Genomic DNA, 25538 nt, shown 5'->3' with positions numbered 1-25538 from the left:
TACATAGATATGTATTTTAAAAAAACCACTAAGCCTAAATGACTTTCATTAAACCAGCCAGAAGTGGACTTTCCTCCCATCAAATATTTGGTGTAGTTTTTCTAGTACATTTCTTACTTTCCCAAATAAGTAGTCAGTATTGGCTTTGAAGTGAAAAATATTTTGAATATGTACTACTTTTAGAGCCCCTCAGTAGCTAGCTCAGTGTCATGTGCTAAAACCAAGGTTTAGTAAGTCTTTGAGGACCACAGAGCTCAAAAATCCACCACTGAAAGCTTTATCCATAGAACTCTGCATAAGTGAAAGACTCTAATGCTGACATTAAATAGTTTTTCTATCAATGTGTATAAACAACTATTTCAAGAATTAACTCGTTATCTGTGATGATGTTGACTAGCAACATATTCATGTAAATTTTGTAGAAAAGTTATCCAAATAGGCCACAATGGACCTTAAACTATGCTAGTAATCCAATTTTAAAGGATACAATCCATGCCTCTAAAATTTAACAAGTTCCATGACAAATGATTCACCCAACTGGAATCAGTTCACGCAGCCTCTGGGACCCCATAAAACACAAAATACAAAGCACTCAGGACTAAATGCTTACCAATAGCTATGTCTTAATAGGCCTGCCAGACCATACCCAGATTTAAATAAGGAATCATGCTCTGTTCTCAAAGTAGAAATAAGAAAAATAAGCAATTGAAGTAATGATATGAAGTATAAGCAATAAATGTTACGGTTCAATCCAATAAGAACATTTTTTCAATGGGGAAAATATTAAAACTTATTCTAATATTTTCTAGCTATTTTTAATCAATCTATAAGGGATATCTGCATGATATTATAAAACTCATTTTTATTTATATTCTTAGAAATCCATTTTCCCCATTAGTCAAGCCACATACGTCATTTATTATTATTATCATTATTATTATTATCAAATATAATTCAGTAATTATAAATGCTTCTTCAATAATAATGGGTATTACCTTTTAGAGCCAGGCATTTTAATTACATCATTTCATTTAAACCCCTAGGTCTCCCTCTAAGGATTGTGGTGTTGCCCCATCTTATAGAAGGATAAAGTAGATGAGTGACATAACTCACTCCTCAAGGCCATTCAACTAAAAAAGGCAGGCTAGAGATCTACCAGAATCCACTGGAGGTGTCAGCTTGCACTCTTCCCCCCTTATCCCATTTCTCTCCTCAAACATCCTTCTGACCTGACCACTTTTGGAAGAACTCTAAAAAGTAACCAGACATTAAAAGTTAAAACCAACTCAGGGACCGATAGTCTCTAAGACACCTGTGGGCTAGTAAAGGTAAAGAGTTGCTTGCTAAAGACCATATAAATATATGTTTTATTCACCTGGACAAATTTGATGGCAGTTTTAGTGTAGAAGTGGCTTGAACTATCTTCCACTGTTGAATGACAGGATGGGAGGAAAGGCTTAAGTCAAAACAATAGTTTGCCCAAACATTCTGAGTTCACTCATATCTTCATAGCCTCATTCCAAGAGTGAGTGGTGAGTGGTCATCATATGGTCACAGGCCACCCTACCACTATGCTTGCTGTACCCCAGCTCAACTCTCTGAGAGGAAAGGACCACAAAAAAGAAACTAGAAGTGGGGGGGCGGGGGGAGGCTGAACAGGGCAGCCCATTCTGTATTTTGTGGAACTCCTTGAAAGGAAAAGGTTACATTCAAACCAACTAGACATTCTCCTCAGATCTCCCTTGACTCCTTGATCCAAAGCTTTAGTCATAATCTCAACGTCAACTTATAAATGGAAAGTTGGCAGAAATAAGCAAAATTTTTGTTTTTTCCCTGGAGAAACGCATACGTACACACACACACACACACACACACAGAGACATACATGGTAAAGTAGATGCTGGATATTATTATTTCCACTCTATAATTTGCAAATTCTCTGCAACAAATATGCATGTATTTCACAACGATAAAAATCATACTATCATTTAAACACTTTTTTCTCTCCACCTCCACTGTTTCCTCACAGAAGTCTGCATTACTCTTAACTGTGCTGCATTTTATAAGACAACCAATAAAGGTAAAATTTAGAACAAGAAGGGGGTGTTTAAGAACACATAGTAGAAAAAAGAAAAAAGAATTTTAAAAAATTAGTGTGGTTATTATTTCAAAAAGCAAAATGGTTTAAATTCAGGGATAAATAAAAGCATCTCAAACTCTCAAAAGACCTATTTGGGGCTATTCATAAATTAATAATTATGCATAAGTAAAAATAACAGACATTTAGCTGTTCGGTTCATTTGCAGCCCAAAGTTTAATTTTGAAAAATAATAAGCCAAATTCTTTAAAACTGGGAATACCAATACAAATTAATAGAATGGGTTACTATAATTATTATTTATAAATATTCCACAGCAACAGATACCCTATAATAATAACACTATCAACAACAATGTCTGTCATTTACTGAATGCTTTCTAGAGATCAGTCAAGGGACTAAGTGCTTTAAAGGTATAATCTCTTTGAATTGTGAAAGCAATCCGATGATGAAGGTACTTTTCTTTTTCCCATTCTTATTTCATGGATGAAGAAACTGAGGCTTAAAGAAACTGAATGATTTAAGTGAATTTAAGCATTGGGATGCAAAATCAGTTCTGCCTTAAACACTATGCTAACACTAAAATGCCTTTATACCATTGAAGTGAGTTAAATTGGCTTCCAAAATCAATACCTTTTGAGACATTCAGCTTCTTAGGGATGGGTCAAAATTTGTCAATGATAGAAACTTTGCAAAATAGCAAACTTATGAAAATTCAGGAAATTTGGAAGAGAGGGGACTATTTAAAATAAATGTTAATTCCCAAGACATCAAAGTTATTCATTAGAAAATCTTGAACACCTTAGTAAGTAGAAATTTGAACAAAAATGTTCCCTGATTTCCTTTTAGAATCTACACTTCTGAACTAAAAATCTTCTGTGTTCTTCATTACTGTCTATATATTTCATATCATATAAAAACAGTTATGTGGTTATTTGGGGAAAGTATGTATGTAAATCATAACTTTCCAGTCACATTAAGAGTATAAAAGTTTATAACACTGGACCATACCTTGGTTTTCATGAACTTGGAGTGACTTTTGTAAACCTCTATTTGTTTGATCTCTTCTTCACGGTCCTCAGTGTTCAGCACACCATTGGCTTTTAGCATCTGGATCTCATCCTCCAGATCCCTTATGTTTCGTTCCAATGAAGCAATTTTTGTGTCCTGTTGTTAAAAGAGACAGAGAGAGAGAGAGAGAAAATTGTTTTTTCAGTATTATAAAAACAGAATTTCAGAAAGTAATTTTGGGAGTAATATATTAACTATGGTATAGACGTAGCCCTGAATTCAGAACAATTTATGTTTTTCACTTCCAAGGACTGTTTGTGAGATTATTTTTTCAGCTCCCAATAAAGATCGTATGTCAATACAACATGAAGAGTTGCCTAGAGATGTTTGTCTAATATCTGGGAATCAGATTATCAAAGCAACAAGAATAAAAGTGATCTGAAGTGTTTAAAAAAAACACTATTTAAGTGGACAAATTTGTAATTTCAGATATAGTTAACCAGTGCACAATTTCTAGTCTACTTATAAACACAAAAATGGTTTGTTCATGTGTACATTCTATGGCTGGTTTTATAAGGCATGCTTGGAATTCACTCTGAGAGAGAAGGAAATTAAAATCTAATAAGGAGAAGAATTCTCGTCTAGAATACAGACATCACTGCAATTAAATAACTAAATCCTAACTTAGTATGACTGGTATACTAAATATTGAAAATTTAGGTCGCTAAATATCACAATGTCGATCTATTTGGCAAGCAGCTCCCTAAGTGACAAAAAACACTGCCACCTTGCAGGACATTTCTAATCTACTGACTTTTGGAGTTAAAAACTAGAAATATTACACTCAAATGTGGGATTGCGGGGAAAAAACAACCATAGGGAATGTTTTTAAGGAAATGACGGAGTCTGTACACAAAAGCATAGTAAGAAATGAGGTGTTAGAAAAAGAGAGAGCTTTTTTTAAAATCTTTTTAATGTTTTTATTTATTTCTGAGAGAGAGAGAGAGACAGCATGAGCAGGGGAGGGCCAGAGAGAGAGGGAGCTGAAGAATCTGAAACAGGCTCCAGGCTCTGAGCTAGCTGTCAGCATAGAGCCCGACGTGGGGCTCAAACCCACAAACCATGAGATCATGACCTGAGCTGAACTAGGACACTTAATTGACTGAGCCACCCAGGCATCCCGAGAAGACAGAGCTCTTAAAGGAGATTAAAACCTTTTCTCAACCTCAGATATTAAACTCCAATCAGTCTTGGAAAGGAAGCACATTGAAAGTTTAGCTGTAAGTTTCCTCCCTATCTACCTCTCCTTTATTGTACAGATGCAAGGAGCTGATATTACATCTGTATTTGAATGTTAATGAAAAACAAATCATAATCTCATTTTTTTAACCAATTAATTTTCAAGAATCTAAAAGACTAAAGAGTTCCAAACATAAAGACAATGAATGGTCTATTCTATTTATAACTAACTCATAGGAAAAACTTTGCAACAAATACATCTGTCCTGACTTTGTGGCTATTTTCTACCTTAATTTCCTATATTATACGGCCAATGGCATGTCTTCGTGCAACAATAGAATAATCATTACATGTCATCATCATTAAATGGAGGAAAATGAGGAGAAACAATTACTTATCCAGTGCCACTGTGTGCAAACAGTCAAGTGTTTTAAGTGCTGAAGACGTTTTTATCAATTCTCAGAAAAACCTCAAGAAGATGAAATAAAAAGATTCTAAAATCTGCAAGATTATGGAATGTTACATCCTATAGCATTTCATTTTCCTTTTAAAAATAATATTATTGTTATCTTTTCTAGTTATAAAAGTAATACACTTTAAATTCCTAGAAAATGAAGAAAATCCTCTCTAACCCTACCATCAAGAGATAACCATCACTCATGTTTTATGTACTGCTGCCAGGATTTTTCTATTTTTAGATGCAATTTCTAGAAATCTTGTATGTGGCCAGGTTGAGTGAAGGGAGTGTCAAGGACTAAATGTCTATGTGCCTCCAAAATTCCTGTGTTGAAGCTCTAACCCCTGATGTGCTGGAGATGTGACAGTATTTGGACATGAGGCCTTTGGGAGGTGATCAGGGTTACATGAGGTCATGAGGATGAAGCCCTTGTCAAAAGAGACACTAGAGAGCTTGTTTTCTCTCTCTCTCTGCCATGTGAGGGCACAGCAAGAAGGTAGCCATCTGTGAGCCAGGAAGAGACCCCCTCACCAGAAACAAACATTGCTGGCATCCTGATCTGGGATGTCCAGCCTCTAGAACTGGGAGAAAATACATTTCTGTTTAAGCCCCCCGAGAAGTGGCATTTTCTCATAGTAGCCCAAGCTGATGAATGTAGGGAGACATCTTTAGTGACTCTTTTGAGTTCTGAAGTATGAGAACTCTGTAGGTAAAAGAGCAGCAATAATAAAAAGGCTGCAGGGGGCACCTGGGTGGCTCAGTAGTGGAGCATCCAACTTCAGCTCAAGTCATCATCTCACGGTTTATGAGTTCAAGGCCCACATCAGGCTCACTGATGTCAGCACAGAGTCCACTTTGGATCCTCTGTCCCCCTCTCTCTCTGCCCCTTCCCCACTCACACTCTTTCTCTCTCTCAAAAATAAATAAACTTTTTTTTAAGGCTGTGGACGCTTTCAACAATTGCCAAATTATGTTAAGAGCCTAAATGTCCATCAACTGACAAATGGATAAAGAAGATGTGGTTTATAACTATGATGGAATACTATTTGGCAATGAGAAAGAATTAAATCCTGCCATTTGCAGCAATGTGGATGGAAATGGAAGGGATTACGCTAAGTGAAATAAGTCAGTCAGAGAAATACAGATCTCACATGTTTTCACTCATATGTGGAATTTGAGAAACTTAACAAAGACCATGGGGTGGGGGGGGGAGAAGGGAAGGGGAAAAATAGTTACAAACAGAGAGAGAGAGAGGCAAACCATAAAAGACTTTTAAACACAGAGAACAAACTGAGGGTTGATGGGGGACTGGGGGGAGGGGGAAATGGGTGATGGGGATTGAGGAGAGGACTTATTGGGATGAGTACTGGGTGTTGTATATAAGTGATGAATCACAGAATCTACCCACAAAACNATTAGATATATATAAATAATTTGGATTTTATGCATATGTAAATATATATTTATACAAAAATAAATAATTTGGATAATAAAAATAATAAAAGGCTGTGGAAAAGAACTAAGTGTTTACAACAGCCTTCTCAAATGGGAATCATTTTAAATCAGCATTTTTCTGACTATAAAATTAAAATATGCTCATTATAGAAAACTTGAAAAGCTATATAGATAATTATGACTGTACACAATCCCATCACCCAAATATACCCAATATTAATACTTTTATTTAAGCCCATGAAAGCCTTGGGATTATATTATTACTTTAAGATATATTAGAAGATATCAATTAAAGCCCTAGTAAATAAGACAGAGATTTTCTCTTTTTGAAATACAATCTTTCAGCATTTACAAATATCTAAGTACAATCTTTACAAGAGTTTAACTGTAAGTTAAGTGTGAAAGGAAGGACCTATATCCATGCTTTTCTAACCCAAAATCTTCTGGTATTTCAGACCCAAGTCTGAAGTGAGCATATTTATATGTATGTATGTATATACATGTATATATAAAGACATATGTGCAATACACTTTGTGGTCCTCATGTCTTACACCTTAATGTTTTCATACTCTTAGAATTTCAGGTGTCAATCACACAGGTGTGAGGAGAAGAAATCCTCAGCTTTCCCCTTGGTCAAATCCTGGGGCTTTAGTTAGCAATAACCACAGCTGTCAACTTCTAACTGGGTTGGCAGGAGCTTTTTACTGCACTTTAAAAAATTACTAAAAAAAGAAAGATCAGAACAGGGTTAAGATAGAAAGTTTTGTGAAATGAAAAAAAATATCTGAATTAAAATTTCACTAAACAGTAAAACACACAAAGGGAGGTAGGTAGGGCAAATGGGCTAAATTGGTGATAGGCACTAAGGAAGGCACTTGTTGGGACGAACACTGGGTGTTATATGTAGGTGATGAATCACTGGGTTCTGATCCTGAAACCAATACTACACTGTATGTTAACTAACTTGAATCTAAGTAAATAAATCTCAAAAATACATACATACATACATAAAATGTTTAACTTTTATAAATTTTCTTAAATTAACAACTTTCTTCTTCCTCACAAATTTTTTCCCTTAAGCCAAGGTTCCCAAAATACTAAAAAAAAAAAGAAAGAAAGAAAAGAAAAAAGAAAGGGGGTGTTTTAGAAGTCATTTTAATAACAATCTATAGTTTTTTCTGTCCTTATTTAGGTTTCTATTCTTTAAGAAGTTTAGATCAACAGAATTCATACTTGAAATCTTGAGCATAGGGAAAAGGAGATAGGAAATGTCATTAAGATCTAGAGAGGGGAAGGGGCGCCTGGGTGGCTCAGTCGGTTGACCGTCCACCTTGGGCTCAGGTCATGATCTCGGGGTTCGTGGGTTTGAGCCCTGCAGGGGGCTCAGTGCTGACAGCTAGCTCAGAGCCTAGAGCCTGTTTCGGATTCTGTGTCTCCCTCTCTCTCTCTGACCCTCCCCTACTCACGCTGTCTGTCTCTCCCTCTCTCTCTCTCTCTCTCAGAAATAAATAAAACATAAAAAAAAAGATCTAGAGAGGGGAAGACATACAAAATACATAGATATATAAGATGGTGCATACTGACTGTGCCAAAGAAAATATTGAAAATAATGAGGCAGAGAAAGACATGAGGAAATAGAAGTATGAAAAACAAAGGCAAAGGCAAAATGTCTGCCACAGTCACAGCTTCTCCACTGCTTCAGTTTGAGGAATTCAGGAAGAAGAAATTTTATCTCTTTCTCTTTTTTCAAATCTCTAAAACTAAGACAAATTACTATAAACGTATATGTTTAGGAACTATGGAAGGCAGCTACCTCACAGGTCCTAATATGGCACAATGTGGTGTATTGCCCTGCCAAACTGATACTAACTGTACATCCCAAGAACTGTAAGCACTAACCTAGAGTAGAGAGGGGAAAAAAAAAAACTGAAATGACGACATAATGCTAAAAAGTGAAATTTTAGAAGGTGGAGCAACATTTACTCCCAATCACCAATTTCCTTCATCTGAACATCTTTTTTTTTTTTTTTTAATTTTTTTTTAATGTTTTATTTATTTCTAGGAGAGAGACAGAGAGAGAGACAGCGCAAGCAGGGGAGGGTCAGAGAGAGAGGGAGTTACAGACTGAAACAGGCTCCAGGATCTGAGCTGGAAGTCAGCACAGAGACCGACGCGGGGCTCGAACCCACGAACTGTGAGATCATGACCTAAGCGAAAGTCGGACGCTTAACCGACTAAGCCACCCAGGCGCCCCTCATCTGAACATCTTTACAGGTTATTTATCACCAAAATTTTTAAATAATTTATGGAGTGATTTTCAAGTATTCATTATGTTTAAATAAGCAAACTCTCAAAGCAGATAACTATGGACCTCCCTTGGAGATGGGGAAAGTGAAATACTACACAGAACAGCTTTTCCTAAAATCCACAGAAAAACTCTGTGATAAGGGGATTGCAAAGTCGAATAAGTTTGAGAAATGCTTACTGGGGATCCCCTATGCACATCAGCATTAATGGCTCTGGAAGTCCTATAGCAAAGTATTCTATTTAATTTTATTTTTCTCAGTATTATTCCTCTAGAAGTCAATTATTGAAAACAAATTAGGATTTTAATGACTGAATTAAGCTCAGAGTTATATACTAAGTGAAGAGTCAAAACAATGATTTGTATTCTTCAAGGGAAAACTTGCCATGATTATCCCCCACTTAAAATAATTAGGTGCTTAAATATCCAGATCACCTTGTTGGCTTCTGTCACTCAACATTGGTTTACTGAGTGCCTGCTGTGAGCCCAGAGTAGTGAAAGAACATAGACTCCCATATTCTTAGGACCTACCACTTCATGTCACGGGTGACATTTTTCAAATAGTCTTGAGATAGGACAACCATGAAACTGTTTTGCTTTTACATTATATTTTCATTAAGAACTGTAACATGGCGGGGGGGGGAGTTTCAAGAGGAGGAAAAAAAAAGCTGAAATGTGTTCATTCCATTCCCTATTAGTTAGGAAAAATTATCTGAACTGAATATCTCTTTCAAATCATTTCTTTCCACACATTCATAATACTTATAAAAAGTTTATACATAAATTGCAGATTATAACTCTGACTTAAAGATTCATGCTCAAGACTATTTTACATCTAGCATTCAAAAGATATAAAATAGGTATTTGATGGGCAACTAATATATAAACCACTGGAACTGGAACCCCTAGCAGCCATCAACCCAACAGGCCCACCTGCTAACTCTTTGATTCTTTTTTTTTTTAATTTGTTTAATTTTTTTTTTTATTTATTTCTGAGAGAGAGAGAGAGCATGAACAGGGAAGGATCAGAGAGAGAGGGAGACACAGAATCTGAAACAGGATCCAGGCTCTGAGCTGGCTGTCATCACAGAGCCCAACATGGGGCTCGAACCCACGAACCATGAGATCATGGCCTGAGCCAAAGTCTGACCCGACTGAGCCACCCAGGCGCCCCAGCCACCTGCTGATTCTTAAGCCAGCCATAATGATTAGCACTCTCCCACAGGTGATACAGTACAGCAATGAGAATAAAAGTCAGGTGGGAAGACTGAAATAAGTTTAATCCTCCTTTATCTTTTTACTTTTTTTACTAACCTCCGAATTTTTCTAGGACATGTCTGCTACAGTTGATAGTAAACTGAGACACAGGGAGTTTTCTCGTTCTTTCCAGAAATACATACTGAGCATCTACTGGGTACTAATCACATTGCCAGGTATCTGAGATACTAGGTAGATCTTAACAAGATTTATGGCAGCCTTCTCTCTCTAACATGGAGTATAATCTAGATCACTATTACTCAAAGTGTGGTCTACAGACCAGCGCCACTGACATCACCTGAGAGTATTTTAGAAATGCAGACTCTCAGGCCCCAACCAAGACCTACTAAATCTGAATCTGCATTTTCACAAGGTTCTCAGATGACTTGGGTGTTTTGAATGACTACAGGTATCCAGCATACACAGGCACAAGACTATCCAATGCAGAAGAGACCAAGACAACTTTATAAGCCAGTGACGAGACCAAGACAACTTTATAAGCCAATTACATTTTGAAAAATATTAACCTACTCTCAAGACCTTTCCAAGTGTATGACAACCCTGGGAGGAAACTTTCTGGAGCATCTTTGTCAGTCCAGATGCCTTTATCATCCTTTTGTATTTGTCAAACATTATGTTACCCTTAAAAAGCAAGAAAAAGATTTCAATTCCTCTCCAGGAACTGTGAACACTGAAATGATGAGTGGGTGGAACATCAAAAAAGCAGTATCATTTAGTCATATAAAGTAACAATTATGTTATTGCTAAGTGTCACAATGTGCTTTTCTTACAAATACAGTAAGAATTACTGGTTTTATTTTAATATGAGGCCAAGAAAGAAAATATAGAAGTTTTTACAGAGCATGGACCTCACCGTGATCACATATCAGTCTATGGACATTGATCAACAAACTTAGAGCCAATTTGGTTTAAGGAAGAAGACGTGATCTAATGTTCAGGAAGCGTCCCAACCTAATTATATTATACTTTATTTAGAATAAAATTCTAAACTATTATTACTGGATGCCACAGAGGCTCCTAAAGGCTTAACTTTTAAAACTCATCTAGTTGTAGTTGCAAACATAACTGAGCAGCCCTTGGTCTTAGACTATCTGAGGAACGCCCTGACTTTGGAAGCATTTACTGTGTGGGATTAGCCGTGGTTTTGTGAGCCCAAGTCAAGCACTCCACAAAGAAGTCAACTTTGGCCTAAAGCATGCTAGAAGGAAAAACTAAAAAAAAAAAAAAAAAAAATAGTAACTCACCTTCTTGAGCCTTATAAAACTGTAAAAAGATGGTGACCTACATGAGAAGATGGCAGGGGATATGCTGTTTTTAGCAGTAGTATTATTTTTTGTGTTTCTCTGCTTGTTCAGATGGTACCTAGTTCTTTACAGCAAAATGTACAAAGCACAGAATCAAATCAAGTTCCAAGCAATGAGGGTGCTATGAGTTTTCTTTCCATGGCTTAATTTGCCTACTTCTGACTTATTCTTCATGAAGCCCATGCTTCAGGAGTGCATCCTTTCTGTTGTCCTGTCTCTGTGCACATTGCTAATGATCCATGGGCAAAAGATGTGTCTCCAGTGTTCCTTTCTGGACACCATGCAACCACTGAGGTTTTGGTCTACATGTACAAATTTGTTGTTGTTGTTGTTGTGTTCCTTTCTGGACACCATGCAACCTTTGAGGTTTTGGTCTACATGTACAAATTTGTTGTTGTTGTTGTTGTGTTCCTTTCTGGACACCATGCAACCTTTGAGGTTTTGGTCTACATGTACAAATTTGTTGTTGTTGTTGTTGTGTTCCTTTCTGGACACCACGCAACCTTTGAGGTTTTGGTCTACATGTACAAATTTGTTGTTGTTGTTGTTGTTGTTGTTGTTGTTAATAGACTCAAGTCTGGAAAAAAAATAAGAGCTGAAGATAAAACAATCCTCGTGGGGGCACCTGGGTGGCACAGCTGGGTAAGCATCCAACTCTTGATTTCAGCTCACATCATGATCTCACAGTTTGAGATCCAGCCCCAGCACTGGGCTCTGTACTGACAGTGTGGAACCTGCTTGGGATGCTCTCTCTCCTTCTCTGCCCCTCTCCCTCCCATGTGCTCTCTCTCTCTCTCTCCCTCTCTCGCTCACTCTCTCTCTCTCAAAATAAACATTTTTTAAAAATCCTCCTGACCCTTAGAGAGTCACAAACCTGGATGTAAATCCTGATTTTTACATCTCTGGTCAAGATACTGAGCCTCTTTGAAATAAGACCATGCTTAAGACCATGCCATGAAAATTACAAGCGATCTATAATGCATGCAAGCTACCTATCATGGAACCTCCCCTATGAGAGTAAAGATTTATTATTATTATCATAAGTCAATAACAGTACAGTTAAGTCCCCACCCATTCCCCAGTTTTGTAAGGTACACATGTAAAAGACAGTAGCTTCTTATTTAGTCCACCCTGTTTAACTTTGTGAGCATATTTCTAACCTTACTAATCCTATAACATAAGGTTGTTATAAGATTTATGTCACTGACAACATGTAGACCTTTCAGAATAATAGTTAACACACAGTAGGTCTCTACAAAGATTACCTTCTTCCTACTTCTAGCTGTAGCATTTATCTATTACAGTTTAGTTGTTTGCTCAGCTTCTTTTCCTCTTAGGAACTGCATCTCCCCAACTCCCTGTGATTTTAGTGGGATTTTCACATGTGACCCTGCTCAGTGGTAAGTACCATGGATTCTCAGGATACTGACTGATCTAGGGTGAACTAATTATGTCATCAAGGCCAATCAGAGTCCGTTTAGGGGAATGATATAATTTCAGGGGCCTCTCCTTTTCTGAGTTTTTGTTTCTCCTTTTTCTCTGATTATGACTGATAAGGAAAATGTTGCCCTGTGGCTGGTTATGGCCTTCTTTGATACCATGATTAAGAATCTGCCTCAATGACTGGAAACTTATAACATCTGAACAGCTAGATACACCTATATCTTAACTATCCACTCCCCAGAATTCCAAAATACAGTAATCTCAGGCAGGGTTTCAGCCACTTGCAACTAGAAGAGTTTAACACAAAAGTGACAGCATGACAAAATACTTAGATATAATATTCTACAAATCTACAGAAAGAGGTCAGAAATGGGTAAGACCACCATAGCAGAGTCAACAAACTCCAGAAAATCCCCTGATATACGGTCTAGAGATGGATAAGAATAAGATTATCATAGAGAAGATGAAGTTCTTTCTGGCCAAAAATAATAACATGTGCAAAGTAAAGAGTACTCAGCATGGTGTCCAGCACATAATATTTAATTAACATAAGTTGAAAGAACAAAAGAAGAAGTATGAATTATGTATGAAGGGGAGGAATAAGAATACAGGACTACTTAAAAAGTACAGATCACTTTTTTTTTCTGCAGAAAAGTTAGAAAAGAAAAGAAAGAGGGGCTTAATGATAAGCCCTCTTGAGAATCAAGCTACGAGTTTGTACTTGGGTCTTACTGGGAGTCATTTATAAGCTGGTAACAAGATAGCCTTTGGAAACTTAATAATAAAAATAGAAGCCAAATGGGAGTTGAGATACTAGAGATGATAGATCATCAGCCTGCTGGTGAAAGAATTCTTAGGGTTAAGAATGGAGAAAAGAGAAAACAGTACAGGAATCACCAAAAAGAAGGTGTAAAACTGATGGAAGTCATAGAAAAGTCACAGAAAATAAGAGAGTTAAGTTTCAAGAAAAAGAGTCAAAAAAAGTTCTGAGGAGTCTTTAAATCCTACAGAATCAGGGTGATTGCTGAGCTACTCACACCCAGTACGGCATAGGAGGAGGAGGAGAACCAACCAGAACAGACACCACCTAGAACCACTGGAGCAGGTCTGGGAAGTCTCTGAAAGGCCAGGGGTTAACTCTTTAGTTGCTGGAGTGGGGAAGGGTACTCTGGGGATGTGAGATAACCAGAGAAGTATTTCAATTTTAACAACCGCTGTAGTTGCACCTGTGCCTCTTGGCTATTGGTCCTTCACAGAAAGTTGCTTCAGTTCATACTGATCGCTTTCTACATTCCCAATGTGTGGAAGGTAGCACTGGTTAATCCAAAATCATTTCCATGTGCCTATGACTTACACTCACGTAGAGGCTCCCCAGTGCCAATCTGTGGACTAGATGCATCGGATTCATTTACAGAGTGAAGAAAAATTATCAATGACTTGGTGTCACCCAAGGGCATTTCCTTTCAGGATAGAGGTGACACAAAATTCTGCATTTATTTGTAAGCTCCACAGGTAGGGAACAAAGCCATATCAAAAGATTTCTTTTTTAGACCTATGTTTTTCCCCCCATTTATTTTTAAGATATAAATACATCTGCATTATCTGAATTTATAGAAAAGAACAGAAGCAATGTTTCTCCATTCCGGCATTAAAAATGCAGTTAATAACAACAGCTAATGTGTATGGATTACTAAGGCAAACACTCATTTAATCTTCCATATAACCCCATGAATTAATAAGTATTTATTTTACCCACTTTATAGGTCAAGAGACCTATAGAAGGTAAATAACTTGCCTAAGATTTTCCCTTTGCTGAAGTAACTTTCTAGGCCCAAGATGGCTCTACTTCTGCTTGGGATTCTTTGTCAGCAAGTCAATACTTTGATAACTTTCATGTCCCTGTAAATGCTCCACTTGACCAGAAATGTAGTGTATCTAGTCAGCCAATCCTCAAATGCCAAGCCAATTCTAAGTTCTAATTTCCTTGTTCCTTCTCACCTCAAACAAGTCTATGTAGCCCCAGCCAATCACCTTTTTATTTTTTCTTTCTTGTTCTTTATTCTTTATTCTATAAAATTTTCCTGACTTTCACACCATTTTCCAGTTCTCCAAATGGAGAAGTCCTTCAAGAAGTGCTAGATAAAATTTGTTTGTATCACCCAAATTGTCTTCTTCATTTTTAAACACCTTTAATAAGCTGGAATGACTCCCTCCACATATAGAAGAGAGGAAGCCATACAGTGAGACCTCACTGCTCCCAGGAAAACCTCAGGAGAACTAGCTTCAGAGAAGGTTTGCCACCTAGAAGCTGGGCTATTTTGAACCTTTCTTCCACACAGTAAGATTAGCCTTCAAAGATCACAGGGCAAGGTCAAAAGAAAATAGTGAAGAGGTTGGGGAGAAAGGACAGGGAGGAAGAAATTTCAGAAAGTGCTTCCAGATGACAGGGTAGCCCCTTGGTGTGTGCAGCTCCACCCTCCCAAAGGCTGGATCAAAGTCATCTTTCACATACATATGAATACAAAAAGAGTTTGAATTCCCAGAGATCCAGTAAAATACTACTTTCTAAAACAGTGATTGCATTTCAAGGAGTATTGAAAAGATGGACATCTGACACCTCTATTCTCTTCCAATACTCCTTAGGAAAAGATTGGGTGAGGAAGCTCTCTTCACTGGCCTCTAGCAACATGAACTTGTTCTTCCCATTCCTTTTAAACTATCCCTGCAATGCCTTCAACAGCCATGGATTGGGGCCTCAGTCTTAGGATCTCCAAAACATACCGCAAATCTTTCTATGTTCAACCAGTTTATCTCATGGAAAAAACAACAGGCGGCAGAGGAATTCAGGCCACCCTAAGTCACCAGCACAGCCTGATGGATGTGGAAACCGGACCATGCCTTAGGGATGAGGCATGTGACGGCTGGTACACTGTCATTACTGAAACTTGAAAGGGGAAGTTCACATAAGGCCTGTGGTTGACTTCTCAACCCTGCTGGCTGAGGCACACGCCAATAAGGAAATTGCAATCCCTAAATAAACAATGGGCTGGGAACCTGAGCACCAACAAGGGAGAGTACAAGGGTTACTGGCCTGGGCAGGGTTGGCCAAGACAGAACAAATAAAGCAAAGATTTAAATTTTGTAAGAATGTCACGTAAATTCAGACTCCCCAGGCAGGCCCCTTGAGACTCCAAATTGCCAGTCACCAAGCCTCAAAACTAGGTAGAATTTTTAAAGCAGGACTCTTGGTCCATTCTCTTCGTTTGCCAAATGAGAATAATGACAGCCAGAAAAGACAAGTGACTTGCCAAAGGCCCAATAGCCAGAAAGCTAGGTCCCTAGGTCACTTATTATGCCACAGGCCTACTGGGAGCTGCTATTTTTTTTCTCTGCTGGTTTCTCCTTTCAGAGATGCTTTTAAAGTCTTTCCACATGCCAGCTGTGTGTGTATTCTGAGCAAAGATTCTGCTTGAAGTAATCTTGTTAAATTCCTTCTTCGTCCTTATTCAATTGTACCACCTCTTTTTTATAGGTAAAACACACTTTTCAGTCTGAAAGGAAAGGGGCAGAGAAGTAAAGAATTCTTTGAGCATTTATTATATATCAGGATTTTCTCACATCTTCATTCATTTTAACATTCTCCACAACCCTAGGCAGGCTGGAATCATGGTTCCATTTCACAGATGGGAAAGCTGGAGCTCAGAGAAGCAGTAAGCAGCAGAGCCAGATTATCAATTTCCTTAAATAATCTAAGTTTCTCCTCTTTGGAGTCTTCTCAGTTCAATAAAAGAAAACCAGAATAGAATAAATTGTGCAGCGTTAAGCTTTTTAAAAATGAACTTACTGTTGTTTTTCCTAAATAATAATTCCTGATCATTCCTATGTAATGAATAGACATTATTGCAAACAAAAAATTTAGAGGTGAAAAAAGAAGAAAAACTCCTTTAAAACACCTCATCCAGAATTAGTGTCAACATTTTGTTTGACATTATTTTCCTCAAGCTTTTACTCTACATTGATAAATGTATCTTCTTTACATAGTAAGAATGTTAAGTCTCCAAATACTATAAACCTTAGAACCACATCTCCTGGGGCACCTGGGTGGCTCAGTCGGTTGAGAATCTGACTTCAGCTCAGGTCATGATCTCATGGTTTGTGGGTTCAGGCCCCACATCAGGCTCTGTGGTGGCAGCTCAGAGCCTAGAGCCTGCTTGGGATTCTGTGTCTCCCCCTCTGCCCTTCCAAGCTCATGCTCTGCCTCTGTCTCAAAAATAAAAATTAAAAAGAAAATACATCTCCTGATTGGATATTTTTTAGTTCTGTTTGTATTTTTAATTTTTAAGTAATCAAAGTTTCATATCCTTTCCTTTGAAATATCTTTATTTTTGAATAGTTTTATTGATATATATACATAAAATTTATCCTTTTAAAATGTGCAATTCAGTGGTTTGTGCAACCAACACCACTATCTTATTCCACAGTATTTCTACACCAAAAGCCCTGTACCCACTGGCAGTCACTCCTTTTTCTCCTCTCCCCATCTCCTAATAACCATTAGTCTACTTGCTATTTCTATAGATATATCTATAACAGACATTTCATATAAATGGAATCATGTAATATGTGGCTTTATGCACAGGTTTCTTTCATTTAGCATAATGTTTTCAAGGTTCACCCAGGTTATAGCATATATCAGTATTTCATTTCTTTTCATGGCCAAATAATATTCCACTATAGGTGTATACCATATTTTGTTTCTTCATATAGGATAATGGACATTTGGATTTCTTTTTAGCATTTTGGCTATTATTAATAATGGTGTGTGAGCACTGGTGTACAGTACAGGATTTTACACATGTTTTCAGTTTGGTCAGGTGTACCCTAAGGAGAATTACTGAGTCATACAGCAACTACATTTAACATTTTAAGTAACTGCCAAATTGTTTTCCGAAATGGACTGAAACATTTTACATGCCCACCATCAATATAGGAGAGTATGATTTTTCCCCATCCTCCCCAACACTTGTTACTATCAGTCTTTTTTTTAATTTTAGCCATACTAATGGGGGATAAGTTGTATCTAATGGAGAGTTTGATTTGCATTTTCTGTTGGAACATTTTTTTGTGTGTTTTTATTGCCCATTTGTATGTGTTCACTGGAAAAAATGTCTATTTAAATCCTTTGCTCAATTTTTAAAAGATTATTTGTCTTTTTTACCAGTGATTTTTTTTCTTCCTTTTATTTTTTTTTAAGTTTATTTATTTATTTTGAGAGAGAGAGTGAGTGTGTGTGTGAACAGGAGAGGAACAGAGAAGGGGAGACAGAGAATCCTAAGCAGGCTCTGAGCTTATAGTACAGAGCCTGACTCAGGAGCTGGATCCCACTACCACAAGATAATGATCTGAGGCAAAACCAAGAGTCGGAGGCTCATCCAACTGAGCTCCCCAGCTGCCCCATCCTCCTTTATTTTTAAATGAAATTTTTAATTAAAGTATATTACACATAAGAAAGTAGCCAAATCATAGGTTTTCAGCATGATGAATTATGCCAAAGTAAACACACCTGGGCACATGCAGACCAGATCATGGAATAAAATACTCCTTACACTCCAGAAGCGTCCTTCATGTTCCCTACCAGTCTCCAAACCCCATCATGCCTCCAGATTATCCACTTTCCAGATATCTAACACTATTCATTACTTCTATTTTTGGAACGCATGCATATAAACAGAATTATATCTGTTCTTTTGTGTCTGGCTTCTTTCAGCACTGTTTTGGGGGTATTGAATTATGCTGTTATATGAAGCAATAGCTTGGTACTTCTCATTGCCGTACAGTATTTCATTGCACGAACATTTCACTATCCACTCCACTGTTGATACCTATTTCACTTTTTCAAGTTTTTTGTTATTCCACATCTAGTTATGTTTTGAATCTTCTGTTTAAATTGAGTCTCATACCACCATTGTTAGATTTGCTCCAGATATTTTGGGGTTTTTAATACCATCATAAATGATACTGCTTTCAAATTTTCATTCCACAAATGTTTGTTACTGGCATGCAGAAATATGATTCATTTTTAAGTACTAACTAGCTATCTGGCTAAGTTCATTTATTAATCTAATTGTTTATATATGAATTCATTGAGATTTTTTACATACATAATTATGGTGCCTGTGAATAAAAGTAGTTTTATTTCTTCAATTATAATTCTTATACTTAGGATGTCCAGAACATTATAGAAGTGAGAGTAATAGGCAGTTTTGTCTTATTTTTTATATCATAAGAAAAGCTTTCAACATTTTATCATTAGATATGATGTGGATCATAGTTTTCTTATAGCTGTTTCTTGTTAAATTAAGAAAATCCTTGGGGCGCCTGGGTGGCTCAGTCGATTAAGTGCCCAACTTTGGCTCAGGTCATGATCTCACAGATCATGGGTTCGAGTGCCGCGTCAGACTGTGCTGACCGCAGGCTCTGTGCTGACAGCTAGCTCAGAGCCTGGAGCCTGCTTCAGATCTGTGTCTCCCTCTCTCTCGACCGTCCCCTGCTCACTCTGTCTCTTTCTCTCTCTCTCTCTCTCACAAATTAAAAAAAAGAAAATCCTCTCCTTCTAATCTGAGTTTGATAAAAAGCATTTTTTCTTTTTTACATGGACGGATGTTGTATTCATCAAATACTTTCTCTGCAGTTATTGAAATTACATTTATTTTTCTCCTTTATCTTATTAATGTAGTAAATAACATTGAATGGGGTGCCTGTGTGGCTCTGTTGGTTAGGTGTCCAACTATTGATTTCAGCTCAGGTCATAATTTCACAGTTGGTGAAATCAAGCCCCATGACAGGCTCTGTGCTAATAGTGCAGAGCCTGCTTGGGATTTTCTCTCCCTCTCCCCCTCCCTCTCCCTGAAAATAAACATTCAAAAAATTAAATAACACTGACTGATATCCAAATATTTGTCCAACCTTGCACTCTTAGAATAAGCAGAACTTAATCAGGTCCTTTAACTGTCACTGGGTTCAGTTCAGTAGGATATTTTGCATCCACATTTATGAAAGAGATTGCTTATAATTTTCCTTTTATGTAATGACTTTGCTGGTTACTGATATCAAGGTTACAGTGGCCTCATAAAATGGGAAATGTTCCCTCTTCTTCTCGTCTCTGGAATAGTTTCTGTACGACTAATATAATTTTTTCTTCAAATCTCAAATGTTTAGTAAAGTTCACTGAACAAGCCACCTGGGCCTGAAGGTTTTTATGTTTGGTTTGGTTTTTGGATTTGAGCTTTATTTTTTTTTTTTTTGATTGTTTGTTTTGCTTTGTGTGTGTGTGCTAAGATTTTAAATACAGAATCATTTTCTTTAATATATAGGACGACTCAGATATTCTATTTCTTCTCATGCAGTTTTGACAAGTTCTGGTTTCATAAAAACTTACCTAAAATTTCGACTTTATTATAATATTGTTAATAAAATCCTCTCATTTTTTTAATGTCAATAAGACTGATAGTGATGCCCTCTTTCGATCATGATATTGGCTATTTTCCCCAGTGATTCTAACCAGGATTTATTATTGTTGTTCATCTCTTCAAAGGATCAGTATTTGGCTTTGGTGTTCCCCTCCAGTATATGTCTCGTTTCTATTTCATTCATTTCGGCTTTTTTATTATTTCTTTTCTCCTACTTTCTTTTGGTTTTATTTGACCTTCTATTGTTTTTTTTAACTTAAAAAATCTTGTCTCAACCAAACTAAATGACTTGCTCTTCCCCATATACTTTTCATACTTTCCAGTCTCCTTGCTTTTGCTCATACAGTTCCCACTGTTTATAACCATACCCTTCCCCTTTTCAAAATCATGCCAACTTTTCAAGGCTCAAATGCTACCTCTTCCAGGAATCATTCTCTGCTCCTCTCTCATTTGATATCCTCTGAGCTCCTGCAGCACATTTTGTCATTCATAGGTCATTATTTAAATCCTGGCTCATATCCTTCCTTCCATTAGCCCCTTAAAAACTCAGTGCTCTGGGTACCTTGCAGACTTAGTCAGCGGAGCGTGCAACTCTTGATCTTGGGGTTGTGAGTTCGAGCCCCAAGTTGTGAATAAAGATTACTTAAAAAAATAATAATAATAAGTTTAAGGAGCACCTTGGTGGCTCAGAAGGTTACGTGTCAACTTCAGCTCAGGTCATGATCTCAAGGTTCATGAATTCAAGCTCCGAATCTGGCTCTGCACTGATACCCTAGAGCCTGCTTCAGATTCTCTATTTTCCTCTCTCTCTCTGCCCTTCCCCTGCTTGCTCACTTGCTCTCTCTCTCTCATAAATAAATAGACATTTCAAAATAAATTAATAAATTTGGGGCAACTGGGTAGCTCAGTCAGTTGAAGCTTCAGTTGGGGTTGTGATCTCAGATTGTGGGTTTGAGCCATGCATTGGGCTCTTTGCTCAGAGCTCAGAGCCTGGAGCCTGCTTCAGATTCTGTGTGTGTGTCTCTCTGCCCCTCCCCTGCTTATATATTCTCTCTCTCTCTCTCATACACGCAAAAATAAACATATAAAAGTAAATTAATTTTAAAAATATTTTAAATGAATGCTTAATTTTTCTGAAAGGTCCACATGGTGTTGTGTACAAAACAGTTACTCAGTAAACACAGGTATTTGTGATTCAACTTCAGGAGTTACATTCACACAAATGAAACCTGTTCATAGCAGGAATTACTGACTGGCAACTCAAATATTCAAACACATCATAAGAAGAGTTTGGGCAAAAAAGGGAAAGAAGTCTCATCTTTTTTTTTTAAGTCTTCCTTGCTTCCAAATAACAACTATATGTCATCCAGAGCTAACATTTAACTTGACATTTTGCTTTTTCTGGCTATCACTTAAAACCCACATTTTTTCCCTTATTTAAGGAAAATAGTTAAATGGGGCAAAGTTTTTTTTAAGTTGAAAGATGAGAAGATGAAGAAATTTCTCAAGAAAAAAAAATAAGCTAAAGGATAATTTCTGGTATCATAAATGGACAGTGCAAATCAAAAACACAGGGCTTTGCAAGTTTGAATGAGTTATGTTCCAACTGTTATAAAGACTTTAGGACAAGACTAAAAACTCAAGGGGGAAACCTTTGGAAAAGCTGCCACTACCTTCTCCATGTTCCAGTGCATATCTTCCATGCCTAGTGGAAATGAAATGTCTGAATTGGACCAAATATCAGAATATTTTTTAAAAGAAATTTAACACAACTGCAGATTAGCTTCACCCCATGCAGAAGACCAGCAGTCATCTGCCTAATAAGCAGAAAGATAAGTCTTGGTCCTTAGTTTAAATATCAAAAGATCAACCTCACCACTGGAGTTTAGCACCTAAATTCAAAGTCATTCTTTGATCAACAGCACAACTACAAATCACCAATTTAGTCAAGCTCAAGGGGAATTGCTGAATGCTCATTTTCCATACAGAAGCCTCATGAGGACAAATATTACTGAAGTAGAACCATTATAACATACAAATACCTGGCTGGTCATGTGACTGGAAAGCTAAATACCCACAATCCTCACTTCAGTTACCACAGAAATACTGTCACCCAGTGACATTATGCCCTTAGCTTCTTAATCCACTTTAGATAATAAGTTCACCAGATCAAATACATTTTCTGCAACTTTTACTAAAGCCCTTAATGTTATGCACTTAGATCCCATTTGATAAATTCTGCTGAAGTTAGTGTTAGTATAAAGTTTGTTTTTCTTGATGAATGAGTACCATTTAATTTAGTAAGCAAATAAGAACTATAAGGTTTTGTACATTTTCTTTTTAGTCTTGGTGGTTAAGTTTCAAGTGAAGTTTCTGTTCCAACTCAGTAATTATCATTATTCAGGGACTGGTTTCTTTTTTTTTGCATTTTTTTAAAACACAACTTTCTCCCTATCCTTTCCTTTCGTGATTGTTATAGCTGCTGCCGCCATCTTGCTCAGACAGGCAGACTGGGGCTGTCTGAAAATGAGTTTACATGAAGGAAGCCAAACTACAAAATGGAATGAGAGAAAATAGGATCCATTAACATCTTTTGAGTCCCTGGATCAAGCTATGCCTGAAGCAATACTTTGCTTTCTCCAGTTGAGTGAGCCACTAAACTTCCTTTTGGCTTTAGCCATTTTGAATTAGATTTTCATTCACTTGGAAGTTCTAGCTAACAAAGAAAACAATTTTAAGGTTATCTGACAAGTACCATTATTACTGTAATTCATTTTCTTAAAAATAAACTGGATACAGTTTTATGAATGAATGAAAGAAAGTGAAATTCTTTATGTCATGTCAAATTTATAAAAGTAGGTTAAAACATTCTATCAAAGGAATTAAGAGCACAGAGGGGGAAAAAAAGAGGGAAAAAGGTTTTCACTACCATTTTTATTGACAGTTCTCCATAAGAGCAGAGAAGAGGAGCTTAGGAAAGAATCTTCAGACACAAAAGCAAGAAAAGGAGGAGAAGTGCACCATCTATAAGAAAACTAATTTCTCACAGAAACACACACAGTGTCCTAGTGCAAACCTGGAACATACCTGCCAGAGCAAATCAGGATCAAAGTTAAAACTTGGAGCTCCCTGCAAGAAGATAAATCACAAATAACCTCATTCATTTTGTTTCCTTTCATTTTCATTCAGGTGACTTTATCCCCCCTGGCTCTACTGGCTACAGTAGATGTGATGGCTGCAAGAGAATTATTCCCACTTTGATGCTGGCAGATGGCCCTCAATGCTTTTCCACAGAGACACATTTTCACAACTGTATAAGTCTCCTTATACAGAGGGGCATGTATAGATATCCTAGAACTACCAGACCCTACTTCAAAAACTGCTTGAATTAGGGCAAAGTTTCACAAATTTTCACTATAAACAACTTTCTCAAGTTGATGCAAAGTGTATATGTGGAAAAAATTAGGGGTGAGAAGTTCACCCTCAGTTTCTCTAAGAAGCAAGGGACTAGTAGAGGTAATTTGTTAGTTTTAATTCATGTCATCTCCCTGAAACTCCAGGTAAATTTTCTCTAGGAAAATTCCTTTTAACCTTGGATTTTGCCAAGGCACTATGTGACACCAATGATTAACCAAAGGTGTTTAAGTTCAAACACAACAGCATCTCGACTTCCACCCATGAGGTTTAATGGTGAGTTATATTTGACAGTCAACCCTAAGGTTTGTAAAATATGGGTTTCTAATATTCCCTACAATTTCACAGGGATGTAATACAGACAATCAGATGAGATCACAGCCTCTGTCACAAGATACACACATGGCTGAAAAGGTGACCCTCTACCATCTGCCTCCCTAACTCAATTTATGTACGGTAAGTATAGATACTAATGGGACCCAGACTTCTCCACTGACAAAACAGAAGGCAGTGCTTTGTAAATTAATATGCATCCAAAAAAACAGAAAAGCTCCTGGCTCAATGCCCTGACAAGTATATTGATCATCATTTGTCCTAAAAATGTGTTCAATAAGCCAGCATCATGGGCATCCATAAAAGAAAAACTCCAGACTCAATTTACTAATAATATATGAACGTGGATTTGCCCTAAAAATCATGTTTTTATGCCTTCCCATGTAGACAGCATAAGTGAGTGTATTTATTTACTATTTTTAGTGTTTTCAAATAAAATATATGATACTAGAAATAGCAGAAATTAAAAAGATTTTCTACTTCTAAAAGTCACCAAAAATTATTAATTGTCTGAATAGAGACCTTTATAAAGACAATGTCCAATGCCCTGGAGAGATGTCATTCCTGCTTTCTCCAAAGATTCCTGGAATTCACTCTTTAAAAAAAAAAAAAAAAAAAGATACTTTGGAAATAGATTCTATATACATCCTCTTTTCCATTAGTAACTGTGCCAGAGACCAGAGTGGTAGGCATGCAGGTAGGTGGAAGAAAGATTGAATGACCTTTTGCAAAAAAAATAAAATATTTTCTCTTTTTTCTTTTCTTTTCTTTATTAAAAAAGAGAGAAAAAAAGAAAAAGCCCTACCCAAGTTTTAGGTTTGGTTCCAATGTAAAGTGAGGAAGAAATCTCAGTTATGAAACACTCCCCCACAAGTGTAGAATGATAAGTTTCTTTTCAAAACAAGTTCAAATTACATAAATTCAAAATGAATTGATGAGCCAAGATTAGCAAGTAATGTTCAATCTTATTGGCATTTGGTTCCTTTGATTTGTTTTTCAAAACAACTTGCTGCAAATGCATTATGAGTGTCGTAACTCATGTAACCCCACTTGGGGGACATACCGTTGTAAAGTAAATGTTCTACATTACGTCCACAAAAATTCACTTGGATGAAGACATTGTCATTGACAAAACACACACACACACACAACAAAACAAAACAACCTTAAAAAATCCAAAGTCAGAATCGTACATGTCAAAAATTCAATAGCTGGTGTTAATTTCTTTTTCCCCAGGACTTAGCAAATTTTTTGGCAGACAATTCAAAATCATGTGCTATAAAAGACAGAAAAATCATTATCCTATCCTATCAGCAAGCTTCAGAGTTCTCTTGTGGGCTAATAGTGACCAGCAAACTCACAAGTGTTAAACTCAATATGGAATTATTAGACTGCAAACATCATGATATTTTTTCTTCAAGAAACAATTTAAATCAAGAATTATTTACTCTTCAGATAAACACTATTTGCTTCCCTCTGGCAAACACTGAAAGTAAAAACCCTTTATTTACATTTCTAGATACTAACAAAGCAATGGGTTTCATTTAGATCTGTTTCTTAGTCATACATCATGGCTTAGCCATCATCATTTATTTCATTATTCTTTAAATGCTCTAAATCCATCCAGGAGGATCTTTGATTCTTTTAAATAGCATATCTCTATGTTTCCATAGCTATGTTATGAGTATTTAATAAGTTATTATTACTTCCAGACTTGGTTAGGAGAAAATA

The 25538-nt window shown here is 36.8% G+C and overlaps 1 protein-coding gene across 1 annotated transcript in view; it reads right to left on the bottom strand.

The window, feature by feature from the left end:
- Positions 1 to 25538, bottom strand: part of ERC2 (ELKS/RAB6-interacting/CAST family member 2) — an 885144-nt gene that overhangs the window by 621270 nt on the left and 238336 nt on the right. The window contains exon 4 of the mRNA XM_077776719.1: positions 3110 to 3265. Within this exon, the coding sequence (XP_077632845.1) occupies positions 3110 to 3265 (156 nt within the window). The remainder of the gene's footprint in view (positions 1 to 3109; positions 3266 to 25538) is intronic.

Source organism: Crocuta crocuta, unplaced genomic scaffold (genome assembly GCF_008692635.1).
Source record: "Crocuta crocuta isolate KB4526 unplaced genomic scaffold, BGI_CrCroc_1.0 scaffold87, whole genome shotgun sequence".
NCBI lineage: Eukaryota > Metazoa > Chordata > Mammalia > Carnivora > Hyaenidae > Crocuta > Crocuta crocuta.
Note: the sequence above shows the minus strand (reverse complement) of the source record. Positions and strands in the feature narration are given on the sequence as shown.